Source organism: Thalassophryne amazonica, chromosome 6 (genome assembly GCF_902500255.1).
Source record: "Thalassophryne amazonica chromosome 6, fThaAma1.1, whole genome shotgun sequence".
Classification (NCBI taxonomy): Eukaryota; Metazoa; Chordata; class Actinopteri; order Batrachoidiformes; family Batrachoididae; genus Thalassophryne; species Thalassophryne amazonica.
In genome coordinates this window covers 94,052,234-94,070,093 of record NC_047108.1, presented here as the reverse complement: position 1 = coordinate 94,070,093, position 17,860 = coordinate 94,052,234, and the positions used below count along the sequence as shown (strand labels likewise).

Below are 17,860 nucleotides of genomic sequence, written 5' to 3'. Positions count from 1 at the left end.
CAATTTGTCTAATTTAAGGGAAACATGCTGAAGTCTTGGATTATGATTCCAAAATGGTAATGCTGTCTCACACCTCAAAAGCATTCTGTCACATGCGAACTACTGGTCTTGCTACCAGTGGTAGGCTGGGACAAAATTAGGCAGTTCCATTCCCTCATCCGACAGGAAAATTACTAAGGTGCACTTGAGCAAGATTTTAGAGTAGGTAGCTCAGTGGAGGAGCTGGAGGAGATCTAAGTTTGAACCCTGTTCATGATAACCTGTCTGTGTCCATGGACAAGGTCCTTAATTCTCAGTGTCCCCCCAACTAAGGTTGCTATGGTAGTAAATCTGAGGCATTGTAAAGTGCTATGAGCTGGAAAAATGGTAAATGGACTGCATTTATATACCGCTTTTCCATCTGCATCAGTTGCTCAAAACGCTTTACAAATAACATTAACCCCAGTGTGAGGGTGCTGCCATACAAGTTACTCACTACACACCAGGAGCAACTAGGGGATTAAGGACCTTGCCCAAGGGCCCTTAGTGATTTTCTAGTCAGGCTGGGATTTGAACTGAGGATCCTCTGGTCTCAAGCCCAACGCTTAACCAGTACACCATCACCTCTCCTGGATGGAAAAGTGACATAAAAATACAGTCCTTCTCAAGGTCCTTAATCCCAAATTGCATCTGGTGTGCATTTGGGTGCCTTGCATGGCAGCACTCTGGCATCAGTATCTGTGAATGTGAACCATCATTGTAAAGATCTTTCACTATTGGTATCAGATGGAAAAGCACTTTAAGAAATGCATTCTGTTTACCAATCTTAATCTAAATACAGTTGGAAAAAATCTCTAAACAGCCAAAAGAAATTGAGTACGAAGAGATCCACAGCTGAATAATACACATTTAAAACCAATTTCATCAACTCATGATGCCGCACAGAGCTTTTTGTTTCCGCTTCCTGTCTTTTCCATTTTCCTTGAGATTCAACAGGTGGCATTGTTGCACACCATAATATCAAACTTGGTACCTGTTTTGTGACCTGTGAGCTTGAACCTGGACCACAGAGAATTTCAGATCACTGTAACACTTATAAATATTGTAGATACAGCTGTGATTTTGGCTGTCCTTAGTCTGTGCGCTTTGTATTGTTATTTAAAAAAAAAAGTTATACGACACCTACTGGTGCATGCAGTCTTTAGTTTCCAGAACCAGTAGGAAGGTTTCTAGAAAGTAATTGACATTCTATCTACAGAATATTGGACATAAGTAAAAAAAAAGTATACTTTTTATAGCTGCAGTGTTGCTGTATTTCATACTAATCAGATTGTGTGGTAGATAGTAAACAAGCATCACTGCTTTTCTGATCTCAAAACATGGCTTATTCCAAAAGGATTTGTTATACATAAGCACCCTCTGCTGGTTAAATGAGTAATGTGCAGTATCAGTGCAATTCAAGATTTGTCTTCCAAAACAATGATTTCTACATTCATACGTTGAAGAAATTAATATTTATCATGTGTTGACATTGTTGAATTAAGTCAAAATGAAAAGTCTGAACATCTATTCACACTTTCTGCATGAAACTGTTACGCTTTGCACAGTGTTTGAGCTGAATGTCACTTTATCATATTGTATACTTTTGTGGGGCATAGTCCCACTCGGTTAAGTGTGGAATGAAAACATGTCTGTTCTCTCTTGTGCACCAGTGTTTCACAATACACCGACCATGTATTCCCAAACATTAGTCCTGTAACTGAAGTTTGGCAGTCTGCCATTCAGTTTCCTACATCCAGCTTATCTTTGCACAAATGAGCCATAAAAATTACAACAGATTTGTGGTGCTCTAATTTTGTTATTCACACAAGCTTTGTTTCCCTTTGCTGAGCCCTGTATTATTAAAACTTACAATGTTCGAGTGTTTATACTGAATATATACACGCACACACAAGGGTATGTTATGTTCTAAGCCAGGACTTAATTTAAAGTTTAACATTTGCTATGTTCTCTTATTTTATAAATGCTAACAATTAAAATTGTCCAGTGAGAACCTATCCCAGCGGTCACTGGATGAGAGGTGGGGTACACCTTGGAGAGGTCACCAGTCTATCACAGGGCCAATACATAGAAAGTAAAAACACATTCACACTTGCAGCTATGGGCAATTGAAAGTTCACCTACCATCTGTGTAAGTGAGAGGAAGCTAAAGCACCAAGAGGAAACCCACACAAACGAGACAAAATGGGAGAACATTTAAACTCTACACAGAAAGGTTCAGGTTAGAAGCAAACTTGGAACCTTCTCATTGTGAGACATTAATGCAAATTGCTAAGCTAGTGTGTTGCCAATTTTGATCCATTATATCAACAAAATCCACGAAAGCCCCTAAAGGCATAAAAGGACATGTTATCCACTGTACGTGTCAGTCAAATATCTTTGACGTATACCTTGTGGCTTTTGTTTCTCTAGGACACACAAGATCAAAATATTATTTATGCTCACACGTGGCTTTTACTTTTCTACATAAAGTTTATGACCAAACTTTTTAGTGTAAAATTATTGTAATTGGGTTAGACTTTATTATGTGAAGTTATGCATGTTGTGTATTTAATTCTGTCTATTTAAGATGTAAATATATTAAATTTTAATAAGTACTGGCACAGTTTTGGCACTGGCACTGTTTAATAGTATTTGTTTAGCATCAGCATCACAACAACACAAACCATTCCCAGTGCATTTATTTATGAACAGTTCTTTTTATTTTTACACTCACAGATGAATGAAGCTGTTTTAAAGGAGGGAACTGGTGTAATTGTGAGTCAGTAACAAATGGTATGCAGTACGTGTTTCACGAGTTACATAGGAAGGCCCCTAGGTAGAATTTTGCTTGGGGCTCCAGAGAGTTTAGGTCCGACTCTGCCTATTGGTCTGATGAGTGTAAACCTGGATTTGTTGGTTGACAGATGATACAAATCTGAGTTTGATATTGGATTGGGTGAGATTCAGGTGGGTGATCTACTGTAGTCACCCCAAGCAAACTCTCATTTTGAACACTTCAGTAATGTTCCAACTGAGGAAATTTTCAACATCCCTCTTTGGGCATATCTGTAACGGTATTGTCTCCACCTAACATTAGGATTTCTCAGTATTCCCATGTTGCTTTGTTAATAATCAGCAGGTTATCTCATTATTACATTATGGTCAGGATGTTATAATGGCATTTTACAAACAAAGCAGCAGGCTGCCATGCAAACGGTGATCATCGTTTTCTGTCTCTTATCCGGGTTACGGTGGCAGTAGCCTAAGAAGCTCAAATCACATTTCCCTTTCCTTGGCCAAGTGCTGTAACTCTTCCTGGGGGTCCTGAGGCATTACCAAGACTGTTAGGAAATGTAATTCCTTCAGCGTGTCCAGGGTCTTCCCTGGGGCCTCCTACCAGTTGGATGTGGCTGGAAGACCTCCCTCAGGAAACGACCAGGGGACATCCTCGCCAGATGCCAGAACCACCCCAGTTGGCTTCTTTTGATGTGAAGAAGGAGCGGTTTAACTCAGTCTCTCCCAGGTAGTCGAGGTTCTCACCTTATTACGGAATGTAAGCCCAGACAACTGAGGGAGGAATCTCATGTCAGTCGCTTGTGTCCAAGACGTTCTTCTTTAAGTCATTACCCAAAGTTCATGACCATAGGTGAGGATAGGAGCGTAAATCCATGCAAAACATTCTGTTATTAACTAAATCATGTTGTTCATGTATTAGCTTATCTAATCTGATTCACAGTTTTTATGAGCTTCTTGTGTTGGTCAGTGTACCTCATATTTTGTTGGTCTGATTGGATGCAAGTCTATCCAGTTGTACCCAGAGGCATATGCTCCTGTAGCCAGCACCCCTTTGAACATAAATAGGTTCCAGAATAATTTTCAACATGAGTCTGTAGTCACACATCACCAGGTTACAAGGCTTGTTTTTAAAAGGACAGGAACAGTCATCGCTTGTTTCAGAAAATCTGGCAACACTAATCTGGAAATCCAGTTTGAACTGTGCCGGTTGGATCCCAAATTCTGAGAACTGATCGCTGCTTTAGAAGCAGTTGTGATGTGAATCCTGCAGTGTACTTGTGCTCATTAAGCAGGTCTTCTGCTGCTTCTAACAAGCATGAACTAATAATTGAGGGAATACCTCCAACATTAATTAAAGTCTCTTCTGATATACATTTTTATCTTGTAAAGGGTTATGAAGAGGGTTTTTTTAGATGATTAAAAAGCCACAATAGCACACTTACAATGTCCTGCTTTAGTGCCATGAGCCAGCACTGTTCTACACACATATGTAAAATATACCCAGTAGGTAAGCCCCTTCGGCTGCTCCCTTATTTGCACTCAGGGTCGCCACAGCAAATTCAAGGTGGATCTGTATGTTGAATTGGCACAAATTTTACACCGGGTGCCCTTCCTGATGCAGCTCCACATTACATGGAGAAATGTGGCAGGGGTGGGGTTTGAACCAGAGACCTTTCGCACTGGAACGAAGCACAGTAACCACTTGACCATTGCCCCCTGCTCTGTAAAATATACCCAGATCCAACCAAATTCTGGAGCTTCACAAAGCTCTGTTTCATGCGATGGATTCTGGGGATAAACAAGGGCAATAGTGAGCATTGGGGCCAATAAAGGACTTAGATATTTACATACACCAAAGATTTGATGGTTACTTGTCATCTGTGTCTGTATATAAGAGCCATGTTCTTGAATTGAAATAATTTGCTTCGCTGGTTAGTGTGTGCTTTATGATTTTTGAATTGAATTGAAGAAGATTTATTTTGAACATAACAAAATGAAAAAATAAAACAGGCAACGTCAAATTAAAGTTAGTTCAAAAAGGAGTGAGAAGTCGAAATTTATCTAATCCCACCCCATCTCCCTGTATAATGATTTACATATCAATCCCTGTTTCCTTAAAAATACTATTGACATCATAATAATTATGATGATAATAATAATAATAATCATGATGATGAAAATCTGCACAGAAATACTTACACAGTGTATTATATGAAAGTATTTCTGTTGTATTTTCACAGATTCAAGTATTTCTGTTGTATTTTCACAGATTCAAATACACATACCCCTCATGTTGACAATGCAACTTAGAGTTTAATCTACATTTGATAAGGACCTGTGTGAAAAGACTGGGACAGCACAATATGTTGAAGATAACGTGATGCATTGTAGGAGCAATAACACTATTACCTGAGTATATGTGATTCATAAATGCCACATTAAAAAAGTTAACAAGAAATGATTTCTCAACAGTGGATGTTCATCAGATGTGCACAGTGGAAAAACTGAGATATTATAAGCACAGGAAGAAAATATATCTTCAGAAGAGACACCAGGAGCTGTGAATTATTTTTACATGTGAATAGTTCAGACTTTGTTTCATTGTTTTGCATTTGTATTGGAAATATTTTGAGCTCGTCCTGTCAGTTAAGTCCCATCATAGGGTTAGTAGTCATGATGATAATAGTTTTATTCAAATACCACAAAACACTGTGCTAGTGATTAAACAATAGTTAAAAATAAGAGTACTTAAAAACACTAACAATAAGATTTCTCACCAACGACTATAGGCAGTAGACATCCCAAATCTTGTCAAAATATTATTACCGGTACACACATTTGTTCTTCCTTGACACTTGCACGAATTAGATCACTGCAATGGCACACAATCTTGCATGCCAGTGAGTAAACTCGTAAACTGCGCGAGACCCTATGCGCAATGACAAGCATTGACACGCAGTGACATACAATGTTTGCGAATAGGTTGCGCAGTGTGTTCACAACTAGTTCACACAAGTGGCTCGAAATTTATGCGTGCCCAAAATTTTGAACATTTCAAAATTTTCTTTGTGCACTGGCACGCACCCTCGCACAGTTTACAACAATTTACGATGAGTTTACTCATTGGCACGTAGGATTGTGTGCCAATGACTGCAGGAATCTTGCAAGTGTCAAGGTGGTTTTTACTCCAATCGAGGGTCACCGGTGGGGGACACTGGAGCCTATCCCAGAGGCAAGAGGCAGGGTACACCCTGGACAAGACACCAGTCTATGGCAGGACCATATGTAGATTTACACGCACATTCACACTCTTGTATATACACACACACACACACACAGCCGATTTAGAGTCACCAATTCATCTAACCTGTAAGTGGGAGGAAGCCAGAGCACCCAGAGGGAACCCATGTGAACACGGAGAGAACATGCAAACTCCACACAGAAAGGACCAAGGCGGGAAACGATCCCAGGACCTTCTTGCAACAGTGCTAAAACCACTAATCCACAAAAAGCGGTAATGTTCCAAAGTGGCGCTGAACACATTGAGGACATGTGTCTTCATCACTTTACCAGATCATAATCATTATCCTGACGGAACATAAAGCCTAGATGAGTGAAATAAAATCTGATCAAAGGCAAAATAGGTCTGCAGTGATGCGGTAATGTTAGTTCACTTTAGGATAGAATAGTCCAGACTGCAATGCAAACTGCTTCCACAAAAGATGTTTCAACAAATGTTTTATAAAGTAAAGTCTTAAGTGTAATGATCACCAGCTTTTATTATCGCCGCAAAGAAAGGACGACAATCACAGCTATGAGTTTAATCTCCTTTGTGTTTTGAGTTACAGTGATAAGAAGGAGATAAATTAATAAAATGTGTTACAGTAAAAACACGGTTTTGTTTTTGTACCTATAACATTTACTTGTAGTAAAACATAAACAACTAATCACATACATCTTCAGCCACAAATCTGCATTTTCTCCAATTCTGCCCTTCAAGGCTTTATAGTAAACCAAAATAGTCCTGGTAATTAATCCAGAGTAGGTCCAAGTAATCTTTATCAACTACTGGACATGTAAACATCATACAGATATTAAGTTAGTTTCAGGATTTTTTTTTTTTTTTTTTTTTGGACCTATGGATCATTAAGAAAGGCAATCTGACAGGACAATAAGATTGTTTAATATTTAATGTCTTTGGTTTTGCATTATAGAATTGTGGTTTACAACACAACAAATAACATTTTAAATGGCACTTTACAATATGAATGCCCCATACATGTGGGCAGGAAGCTTATTCAATGTTCATTTTTAAACCATAAAAATAAGTTTAAAGTTATACAAATTAAATAGTAAAGTGGTAAATGGACTGCATTTATTTAGTGCTTTTCCATCTGCATCAGGTGCTCAAAGCGCTTTACCTATCAATACCTCACATTCACCCGGATGTCAGGCTGTTGGCATGCAAGGCGCTCACTACACCCACTACCCACCAATCCTCAGCAGCTAGGGGATTAAGGACCTTGCCTATGGGCCCTTAATGATTTTCTGGTCAGGCTAGGATTTGAACTGAGGGTCCTCTGGTCTTAAGCCCAACGCTTAACCACTAGACCATCACGTCCCTTCTCCCAAATTAGTCTTCATGTTAAATATCACCAACAGTGTTTAAACACAACTTCATGCCTTTCAGGTTTTTGTAAAGGTTTTCTTGTTCATAATGCCACAAAGTACAACCTGCTTGAATTGGCCTTGTCAGCCACCCACGCACTTGCAAGTCAAGGTCGGGTCTGGAAGCATGTGCTGGTGTCACACATTGCTGCATGCACTACACCCATAGTTCTCAAACTGTGGTATGCTGAGTCAACCGAACAACCGGCCCAACAGTTTCACCTCAGATGCCATCACTGCTGCACTCCACTATTCCCTCTCTCTCCTGGAAAACAAAGACCCCTGCATCAGGATACACTTTGTTGACTACAGTTCGGCCTTCAATATAGTCATTCCCCACAAACTCACCCACAAACTACTCACACTTGGCCTGCACCCCACCTTCTGTGACTGGCTCCTAGACTTTTTGACTGGCAGCCCCCAGTCTGACAGGATTGGTAATAGGACTTCAGCCAGCATCATCACCAACACTGGCACCTCTCAAGGATGTGTCCTCATCTCCATCCTCTACACCCTGTTCAACCATGACTTTGTTGCCTCCCACAAGGACAACATCATGCTGAAGTCTGCGGATGACACTGCAGTGATTGGTCGCATCACTGGAGGTGATGAAGCGGTCTACAGGAGGGAGGTGACCGGTCTAGTGTCATGTTGTGAGGACAACAACCTCACTCTCAACACAGACAAGACGAGGGAGATGATGGGAGATATGAGGAAGGAGAGGAGACCTCATCAGCCACTGTTTATCCAGGAGCTTCAATTGTAGAGGGTGACCAGCTTTAAACACCTGGTTGTCCTGGACACTGAACACCTCACAGCTGGTTAAGAAGCCCCAACAACAGCTGTATTTCCTGAGGAGGCTGAGGAAGTTTGGCATGTTGCCCAAGATCCTCAGCAACTTCTACAGCTGCGTTGTTGAGAGCATCTTAACCAGCTGCATCGCAGCGTGGTATGGCAGCACTACTCCTGCAGACCACAGTCACCTGCAGAGAGTGGTTAAGACTGCTGAGAGGATCACCAGGACTCCACTGCCCTCTCTGCAGAGCAACCACCACCACAGAGTCCACAGGTCCACAGAAGAGCTGCTGCCATATGGCGTCAGCTTCGTGCCAACAGCACTTGCGTGATAAAACATACTTTTGGGTGTATTATATTATTTGACACACGTAGATATTAACTGCGAGCACGAAAATGATCTCTGCGTGCATGTGCTCAGGGGAAGCTGATCCCCAAGTGAGGATAAAGGTGCTGTGATTGAGGAGGAATATGTGACCAGTGCGCCAAACACCCATTCAAAAAATCACCCTGCTGTCTCGAAGTGGATTTGTGCTCATGCAAAGTGTATTTCTGCTCTCTCGTTCAAAATGTTTGGCACAATGTGGGAGGGAACCAGGGGTTGGTACTGACTCTGCTGTGATTGGTCATTTCTGAAGAGCAAGATTTGATTGACAGTTCTATTCTCAGACACAGAAGTCTGCTGACTCGAAGAAGACAACGATGTCTGGGCAGGGTGCGTGGTTTTGCATGTACATTGAATAATTTCACACAAAGTCATTCCAAGAGTACACAAGGATCCTCTGAAGAGACCTCGTAGCACACACATCCAGTTATCAGTTTGTGTCACTGCTTGGCGTCACAGGGTTTTCATTTCTAACTGACGTGTACACACAAAAACCACGCGTACACCTCTCCCAATGCATGAACTGGAATTTATAAAGGATGAGTCTGCCGCGTGTGTGCTCCATGCAGAGCTCAGACCATGCATACATGTGTTTTTGAGAACACATTAAGCTTGATTTGGTGAAGAGGCAGTTAAATGTCACATGTATTATTTTACATTGCTTTTTTGGTATTCTTGTCATTAACATTATTTCTGTTTATACAAACACACCTTTATTAATATGTGCAAATTACCATTCAGAAACATCTTTGTAAATACTTTGCTCCAAATTTTATCAGGCCACTAACAATTATCTTTTATTAATGTAGTTATCTATATTTTAATAGCCAAGTGGCCTCTGTGTGTGTATGCATGCTTGTGTGCATGTGTATTAGACCTGTTCAAAATGCCAAATGTTACAAAATCTTTTGGGCCACATGTTGTTCTTGTTCTACTAATAAAATAAAAGATCCGTGCCAAATTTTATTGTAATCGGACACTGTTATGGGTCCCCCACAAAGCAACAATTTTCCCCAAACAAGCAATGTAGTAATTCAGTAATTCCAGTAATGTTCTCCTCTGGGTGACCAATCAAACACCACCTTTTGCGATTCGAAGCCATCACATGTACCTATAAAAAAATTAATGGCATCAGAGTCTTCTTCCGTTAGGGTGACGTTGCCTTGCCAGCGGAGGGAGAGGAAAATGTGACACTCTGGGGGGCCAGTAAATCTTATCTGATTGAGTTCATATTTTTGTCTGCACCTATAAAACCCCAAGTGGAACAAAAACATGTGGCCCGAAGTCTCTCACAACTTTTTTTTTTTCACTATATAATATGAACAGCACTAGTGTGTATGGCTTTGATCACAGAGAAACGGGGGTGAGCTGACATTTGCTGTTTGGTGTGTTTATGTATTTTTGGCCAAAATGGAACGCTGACAGGACTAATATTTTTGGAGAAACTACGGCTATCGGCTAACAACACAAACAATGGATGCTGATAATTACATTCTGGACTTACATGTCATTCCAGCAGGGGGCAGTAAATCATTCATATATTAAATTTTATTTAGTATGTTCAATGTAAATATACTCAACAAAAATATAAATGCAACACTTTTGGTTTTGCTCCCATTTTGTATGAGATGAACTCAAAGATCTAAAACTTTTTCCACATACACAATATCACCATTTCCCTCAAATATTGTTCACAAACCAGTCTAAATCTGTGATAGTGAGCACTTCTCCTTTGCTGAGATAATCCATCCCACCTCACAGGTGTGCCATATCAAGATGCTGATTAGACACCATGATTAGTGCACAGGTGTGCCTTAGACTGCCCACAATAAAAGGCCACTCTGAAAGGTGCAGTTTTGTTTTATTGGGGGGGATACCAGTCAGTATCTGGTGTGACCACCATTTGCCTCATGCAGTGCAACACATCTCCTTCACATAGAGTTGATCAGGTTGTCAGTTGTGGCCTGTGGAATGTTGGTCCACTCCTCTTCAATGGCTGTGCGAAGTTGCTGGATATTGGCAGGAACTGGTACACGCTGTCGTATACGCCGGTCCAGAGCATCCCAAACATGCTCAATGGGTGACATGTCCGGTGAGTATGCCGGCCATGCAAGAACTGGGACATTTTCAGCTTCCAAGAATTGTGTACAGATCCTTGCAACATGGGGCCGTGCATTATCCTGCTGCAACATGAGGTGATGTTCTTGGATGTATGGCACAACAATGGGCCTCAGGATCTCGTCACGGTATCTCTGTGCATTCAAAATGCCATCAATAAAATGCACCTGTGTTCTTCGTCCATAACAGACACCCGCCCATCCCATAACCCCACCGCCACCATGGGCCACTCGATCCACAACGCTGACATCAGAAAACCGCTCACCCACACGACGCCACACACGCTGTCTGCCATCTGCCCTGGACAGTGTGAACCGGGATTCATCCGTGAAGAGAACACCTCTCCAACGTGCCAAATGCCAGCGAATGTGAGCATTTGCCCACTCAAGTCGGTTACGACGACGAACTGGAGTCAGGTCGAGACCCCGATGAGGACGACGAGCATGCAGATGAGCTTCCCTGAGACGGTTTCTGACAGTTTGTGCAGAAATTCTTTGGTTATGCAAACCGATTGTTTCAGCAGCTGTTTGAGTGGCTGGTCTCAGACGATCTTGGAGGTGAACATGCTGGATGTGGAGGTCCTGGGCTGGTGTGGTTACACATGGTCTGCGGTTGTGAGGCTGGTTGGATGTACTGCCAAATTCTCTGAAACGCCTTTGGAGACGGCTTATGGTAGAGAAATGAACATTCAATACACGAGCAACAGCTCTGGTTGACATTCCTGCTGTCAGCATGCCAATTGCACGCTCCCTCAAATCTTGCGACATCTGTGGCATTGTGCTGTGTGATAAAACTGCACCTTTCTGAGTGGCCTTTTATTGTGGGCAGTCTAAGGCACACCTGTGCACTAATCATGGTGTCTAATCAGCATCTTGATATGGCACACCTGTGAGGTGGGATGGATTATCTCAGCAAAGGAGAAGTGCTCACTATCACAGATTTAGACTGGTTTGTGAACAATATTTGAGGGAAATGGTGATATTGTGTATGTGGAAAAAGTTTTAGATCTTTGAGTTCATCTCATACAAAATGGGAGCAAAACCAAAAGTGTTGCGTTTATATTTTTGTTGAGTGTACATAATGTAATTATAAATACATGGATGGCACAAGAAAGTGAAAACACATTTCCATTGTGGTCCATTTAAAAGTCAAATGACAAAAGTAATAATGAGTAATAGTATAGAAGTAATAATGAAATAATATAATAATAATAATAATAGTGTGTATATGATAACAAGAACCTAAACAATTTCTAAATATATTAAGACAGTAAATTAATATTAAAAAATTACATAATTAACAGGATATAAAAGGGTTGCATTCCTCTTCAAATCAAATCAATTTTATTTATATAGCGCCAAATCACAACAAACAGTCGCCCCAAGGCGCTTTATATTGTAAGGCAAAAGCCATACAATAATTACAGAAAAACCCCAACGGTCAAAACGACCCCCTATGAGCAAGCACTTGGCGACAGTGGGAAGGAAAACTACCTTTTAACAGGAAGAAACCTCCAGCAGAACCAGGCTCAGGGAGGGGCAGTCTTCTTCTAAAAACGCTTGAGGTCTAAGGTTCTAAAAACATTCTGGACTCGCACAAGTCATTCCAGGTCATAATCCAAGTCATAATCGAAACTTTGCATAATTTATTACCACCCTTGAAAAATGTCATACCTATTTTATAAACACTACCCTATTTTGGGCCCATGGATCCCCACAGGCAACACGCTAGTTTATTTGTATTCTTGATTGTAGATGCTATATTTACAGCCTTGCATTGCACTCAATTTGATCAACTGTTATTTTTCCACATTCGGTGGCTTTGCTTTTGTTTGTGATTCCAAAACTGAGATCACCAAATGAGACATTTAATCTTTTCCAGTTTTCTCATGTTAAGGTCAAAGTGAATGTAACTTTATTTATGCTGGAAGGTATATTTGGTTTACAGTGAAGTGAGTCATCTTCTTCCACGCACACAAATACCACTTAAAACACACACACACAAAAAAAAACAGTGGCAACAGAGACAGGGATCAGTGCAAGTAAGTAAAGAACCATCATAGCAAAAACAAAAAAAAACCCAACAAGGCTAAAATACCCTCTGCCATATGGGCATTGTGTTCTTTATAATTTGCAGTTTAACTAATTATTAAGATCCTATTGTTTTATGTACAATTTGCACATGTTCAATAAAGTTCCTCTATCGAACAATCAATCAAAGATAATATTTACGTTTTCAGAGAGGAAGATGTGCAAATGAAGGAATATTTGTAGATCACCCTCTGTGCATTTGCAGGTATTAATGAGACAAATGTAACTCCGTAGGAAGTTAGCATGCATGCAAAATGTCTTGTAAATGACTCCAGAGGTGTTATCAAGCTACATCATTTTCAGTTTTAGGAGTGTTTATTTCTCGCTAGCTTTTACATAATATATGGGAAAGAGGTTAGATTTACACACAAATGAAAGAGTTTTGCAGCTAGCTAGCCTGTAAAGTCACCATGCTAACGTCCGAGAAATCTCTTGTAAATAAGTTCAGAAGTGCTGTTATGTTCCAAAAACAGTGTTTTCAATTTTAAAAATGTTTATTTCTCGCTAGCTTTTACATTATATATGAGAAACATATATAAACACACAAAATGAAGTAATTTTGGAGAGGTCAGCCACTGAGGTTATGGTGCAGCTCTACTCTGATTGGCTGTCACGCCAAGAATGCTCGCTGTCAATTTGAAGACCCTGGTAGTAATAGGACTGGACTTATGCTGAGCACAGACGGACAGACAGGCTGATGGACAGACGGATGAAAGCCATTCGCAATACCCAATGGCCATATTTGATGGCCTCAGGTAAAAATAGAGTTAAGAATAAAATAAATAAAAGCTATACTAAAAGAGCCATAAAATCAATACATTAAATTCCATAACATTCTTGCTCTGTATATTGCTTGGTTTTACAGACCGGCAATTTGTATCTGAGAAGCTAAAATTGAGTGTCGCGTGTCTGACTTTCACATTTGGTGTAACTGTGCTTCTCCTGTACTTTATTTTTTAATTTCCATATAGTTCTCTGCTGTGTGAGATTTAATGGGTTCGTATTTAGAGTGATAGTCCCCAGCAGGGGTGGTGGCCAAGCAATTCACTGAACCGTTTCCAGTGTGGAAGGTTCCTGGTTTCTGGCCATTCCTGCCTATTCTTCATGTAAAAAGTGAATTTGCGTGAGGAAGTTGCATTCGCCGTAAAACATGCCAAATAATATGCAGATCCTCTGATCTGTGGCAACCCCAAGTGAAACAAGGGAGAAGCTAAAGGGACTTAGTTTTATTTTGGAGTGATGGGCACAGATAGAGTTTACAGGCAAAATGATAAATTGAAGAAGTGTCTACATTCATTCATGGTTAAAGATGGGAGTGGACAGCAGCAGGGTTGTGCATATGTGTAGTGTCACAGTGATAGATTTATGAAGTATGACTGAAATTTCTAAAGGAGAGCCACACAGCTTTATAACTCTGGTGAAAATGATGCATACGCACATTTCTGCCTTTGTGTGTACACAGTCTTAGTCATGATTGCACACAGTTTTATAAATGAGGCCCCAGTTCTCACATCCATGAAGTATGACAGGGCAGCACAACACACACACACAGATGACTGAGAAACTTCACTTTCCTAACTTTATTTTCATTTCGGGTATCGGGTAATTAAGCAAATTACGTTTCGCAGCATATGTTACATGTTTTACAATATGTTGTTTTTTATCAACAGCAGTAGAGTAATAATAATAACAAATGCTCTGCTAATCTTTTTTCTAACAGCGGATGAGAACATCAATCAAGTAAAAGGCAACACCGAAGTTGTAGCCCCGACAAGCCAGTCTTCACAGGATCCCTCTGCAGCTCTTTGTCTCTCTTCTGAACCTGCTACTGAGCCATCTCCACCTCAGGTCCAATCTCACAAAAAAGCAGTGGACTCAATAAAGACTGATTTGAAAAAACAATCTGCAAGTTCAGATTTTGTTAAACCACCCTCTCCAGCAAAACCAAGCCTCTCTATTGCCACACAACCCCCAACCAAATCTGGACCCAAACATCATGAAACTGGGGCTGTTTTGGTAACAAAGACCTCATATGTCATACCAAAGAAGCATCCTGGACCTCAGCCCACACTTGGCCATACATCAGCCGCAGCATCGTGCCAGAAGCCCTCATCAGCCCCAACTGGACTGAATGAAACCCGAAATCTGCCTGTGCCTCCTGCACCCAGTGCTCCTTCTTCCAGACCCTCTCAACCCAACAACCAGGTCAGACAGAGCATCCAGCGCACGCTCACAAGCATCCTCCTCAAAAGGTAAGACCTGTTTTAGCATCACTGTGGCGGTTTTGATGTCATGTTCACATAGTTTGCAGTTTTGAATAAAAACAACAAATAAAAAAAAATAGTAATTTGAAACATTATAGAAATCAGATAACAACCAAAAGTGTAACTTGCCAGAACTTTGAAGCAGAAGTATTATGATTACTAATGCTAAGAAAGAATTCAGTAGAGGTGAGCATAAAGTTTTCTGATTACTTGATTACAAACATTGTGACAGTTCCTTTGTTAGACCTCAGACTTGCATTCATATTGTTTAGTGCACAACACAGTGTTTTACTAACTGTCCTTTCATTTGCCAAGGGTATGTGATTGTGAGGATTTGGACTTGTCTGAGAGTGAAATCTCAAAGCTTGTCACAAGCATTGAGATGGAGATGTTTGACGTGTTTCGCAACACAGACAGCAAATACATGAACAAATACAGAACTATAATGTTCAACCTGAAAGACCCAAGAAATAAGGTGATAACATTTTTGTTTGAATTCCTCTGTGCCTGACATTTGAATACACTCAATAATGCAGAAATTTAAACTTTTATTATTGTTTTTTTTGGTTAGCAGGCATTTTAAAAGTTTGGGCATGTGTTCTCTCTAGGGTTTGTTGTATCGGTTTGTAAATGGAGACATAAGTCCCTTCAGGCTGGTCAGGATGAGTCAGAAGGATATGCAGGCTACCAAGGCACCAGAGCCGAGCTCAAAAGAAAAAATTCAGGTAAAATGTGTGGATTGCACCATAGCAAGACAAAATCAAACACTGTGCTTTACCTTATGACATCTGAACTGGGTCAGTCAATGAATGTGTTATGTAGAATTGTTTTTTTTTTTGTTTTTTTTCCCCCCCCAATACAGGTTAAAAATGCACCTGCTAAAGTGGCAAGTTTGCTGCAGAAGCCTGAAGCAGTAAAAGTTGTCTTGCCAAGTTCGAATCCTGCCAAACCTGACAAAAGCACGGTGTGTATTTCATTCATCTGTGTGTGTGTGTGTGTGTGTGTGTGTGTGTCGGGGGGTGAGGGGTCTGTCTTACATCTTATATATATATATATACGAGGTCTGTGAGAAAAGTATCCGACATTATTTTTTTAAAAAACCATATGGATTTAAATCATGTGTAATTACACATCAGCCAAGCTTGAACCCTCGTGGGCATGCAAGAGTTTTTTCATGCCTGTCGGTGACGTCATTCGCCTGTGAGCACGCCTTGTGGAAGGAGTGGTCCAGCCCCCTTGTCGGAATTCCTTTGTCTGAGAAGTTGCTGAGAGACTGGCGCTGTGCTTGATCAAAATTTTTTCAAAAACTGTGAGGCACATCCAAGTGGACACCATTCGAGAAATTCAGCTGGTTTTCGGTGAAAATTTTAACGGCTGATGAGAGATTTTGGATTGTTTCTATCGCTGTAAGGACTTCCCACGGAGCGGGACGTCGCGCAGCGCTCCGAGGTGACGTTGTTATCCTGTTTCAAGCTGAAAACCTCCAAATTTAAGCCTCTGTTGACCCAGGACGTCGTGAGAGAACAGAGAACTTTCAGAAGAGGTCGGAATCAGCAGTTTATTACTTTTACTGGCCATAATAACAAATTAAACCAGTCCAGTATTGACTTCAATAAGGCTGGAGAATCTTTTAATTTAAAAAATCTTAAAAATATCTAAGAATAACAATCTTAGCGGAATCTGTGGGAGACAGTGAATCGCACATCTTACTCCATTAGTTGCTCAACAGCGTCCCAGTTAATTATTCTTTGTGTGTGTCTGCCTGTGTATGTTGCTCACCAGGAACAGAAGAAAAGCCTTCCTCCTCTTAAGACCAAAACAAACCAGCCAAGTCAGAGCAGTACTGTACCAGATATTCTCACCTGTATGCTTAATGACACCACATCAGAACACAAAACTCACCTCTTTGACCTGAAATGCAAGATCTGTACAGGTAAACAGAAAATGTTTCATGCTACCAGGCATTATTGTTCAGTTATTAACCATTGTTGCTGTTAAGTGAACAAAGATTATTATTGATTCCCCAAGGCCAGATGCCAGCTGAAAGAGAGGAAGAACCCCCACAGAAAAAACCCAAAGTTTCTGATTCAAGAGACAGGTGTGAATATTTTTCCGAACCTTCTTGGAGAAACTCTGCAGGAGGTAACTCACCTCTGCGAGCGCCACCTGAGTCACCTGACATGGATTTGCCAGTACTTCCCACAGTGGACTCTTCATCCTGCGTTTCCATTGACTCTCCAACCTTGACCATTGTAGAATCACCTGCATCTCCAATCATGAATTCTCCAGCCTCTCCAGTTTTAGAATCTCCTGCTTCCCCTGTCATAGAGTCTCCTGCATCTCCAACTACAGACACATCTAAAGATGCCATGCCAAAGAGAGCATATGCACCAGTTGTGATTCCAGTCATCTCCACTGTTACAGTTACAAGGCGTGATCCCCGTACTGTGGCAAGCAGGTTCTCTGCTTTGTCTAGTGGCACACCTGCTCCCAGTAATAAAGTCTCCAACCAGTCATTGCCTTATGCTTCTCTTAAAGAGAGTAGTTCTTCCCTGCCCTCAGTACCCGCACCTTCAAGACCAGCAATGAGCACATTACCTAAATCTATATTAATGAAGCCATCACATCCTACAGCAGATCCCAGGCTCTATGGTGCATCTTCAAGGTATTTAAAGAAAAGCAAAAAAAAAACAAAAAAAACCTTAAGGTCTTACAATATTTTA

General features: G+C 40.7%; 1 protein-coding gene across 1 annotated transcript in view; it reads left to right on the top strand.

The window, feature by feature from the left end:
• The window catches only part of LOC117512659, a gene marked incomplete at its 3' end in the record, with an annotated part of 106,899 nt that overhangs the window by 60,382 nt on the left and 28,657 nt on the right, over nucleotides 1–17,860 (top strand). The window contains exons 7-12 of the mRNA XM_034172807.1: nucleotides 14,594–15,125; nucleotides 15,453–15,612; nucleotides 15,746–15,862; nucleotides 16,000–16,101; nucleotides 16,920–17,070; nucleotides 17,166–17,802. Of these exons, the coding sequence (XP_034028698.1) occupies nucleotides 14,594–15,125; nucleotides 15,453–15,612; nucleotides 15,746–15,862; nucleotides 16,000–16,101; nucleotides 16,920–17,070; nucleotides 17,166–17,802 (1,699 nt within the window). The remainder of the gene's footprint in view (nucleotides 1–14,593; nucleotides 15,126–15,452; nucleotides 15,613–15,745; nucleotides 15,863–15,999; nucleotides 16,102–16,919; nucleotides 17,071–17,165; nucleotides 17,803–17,860) is intronic.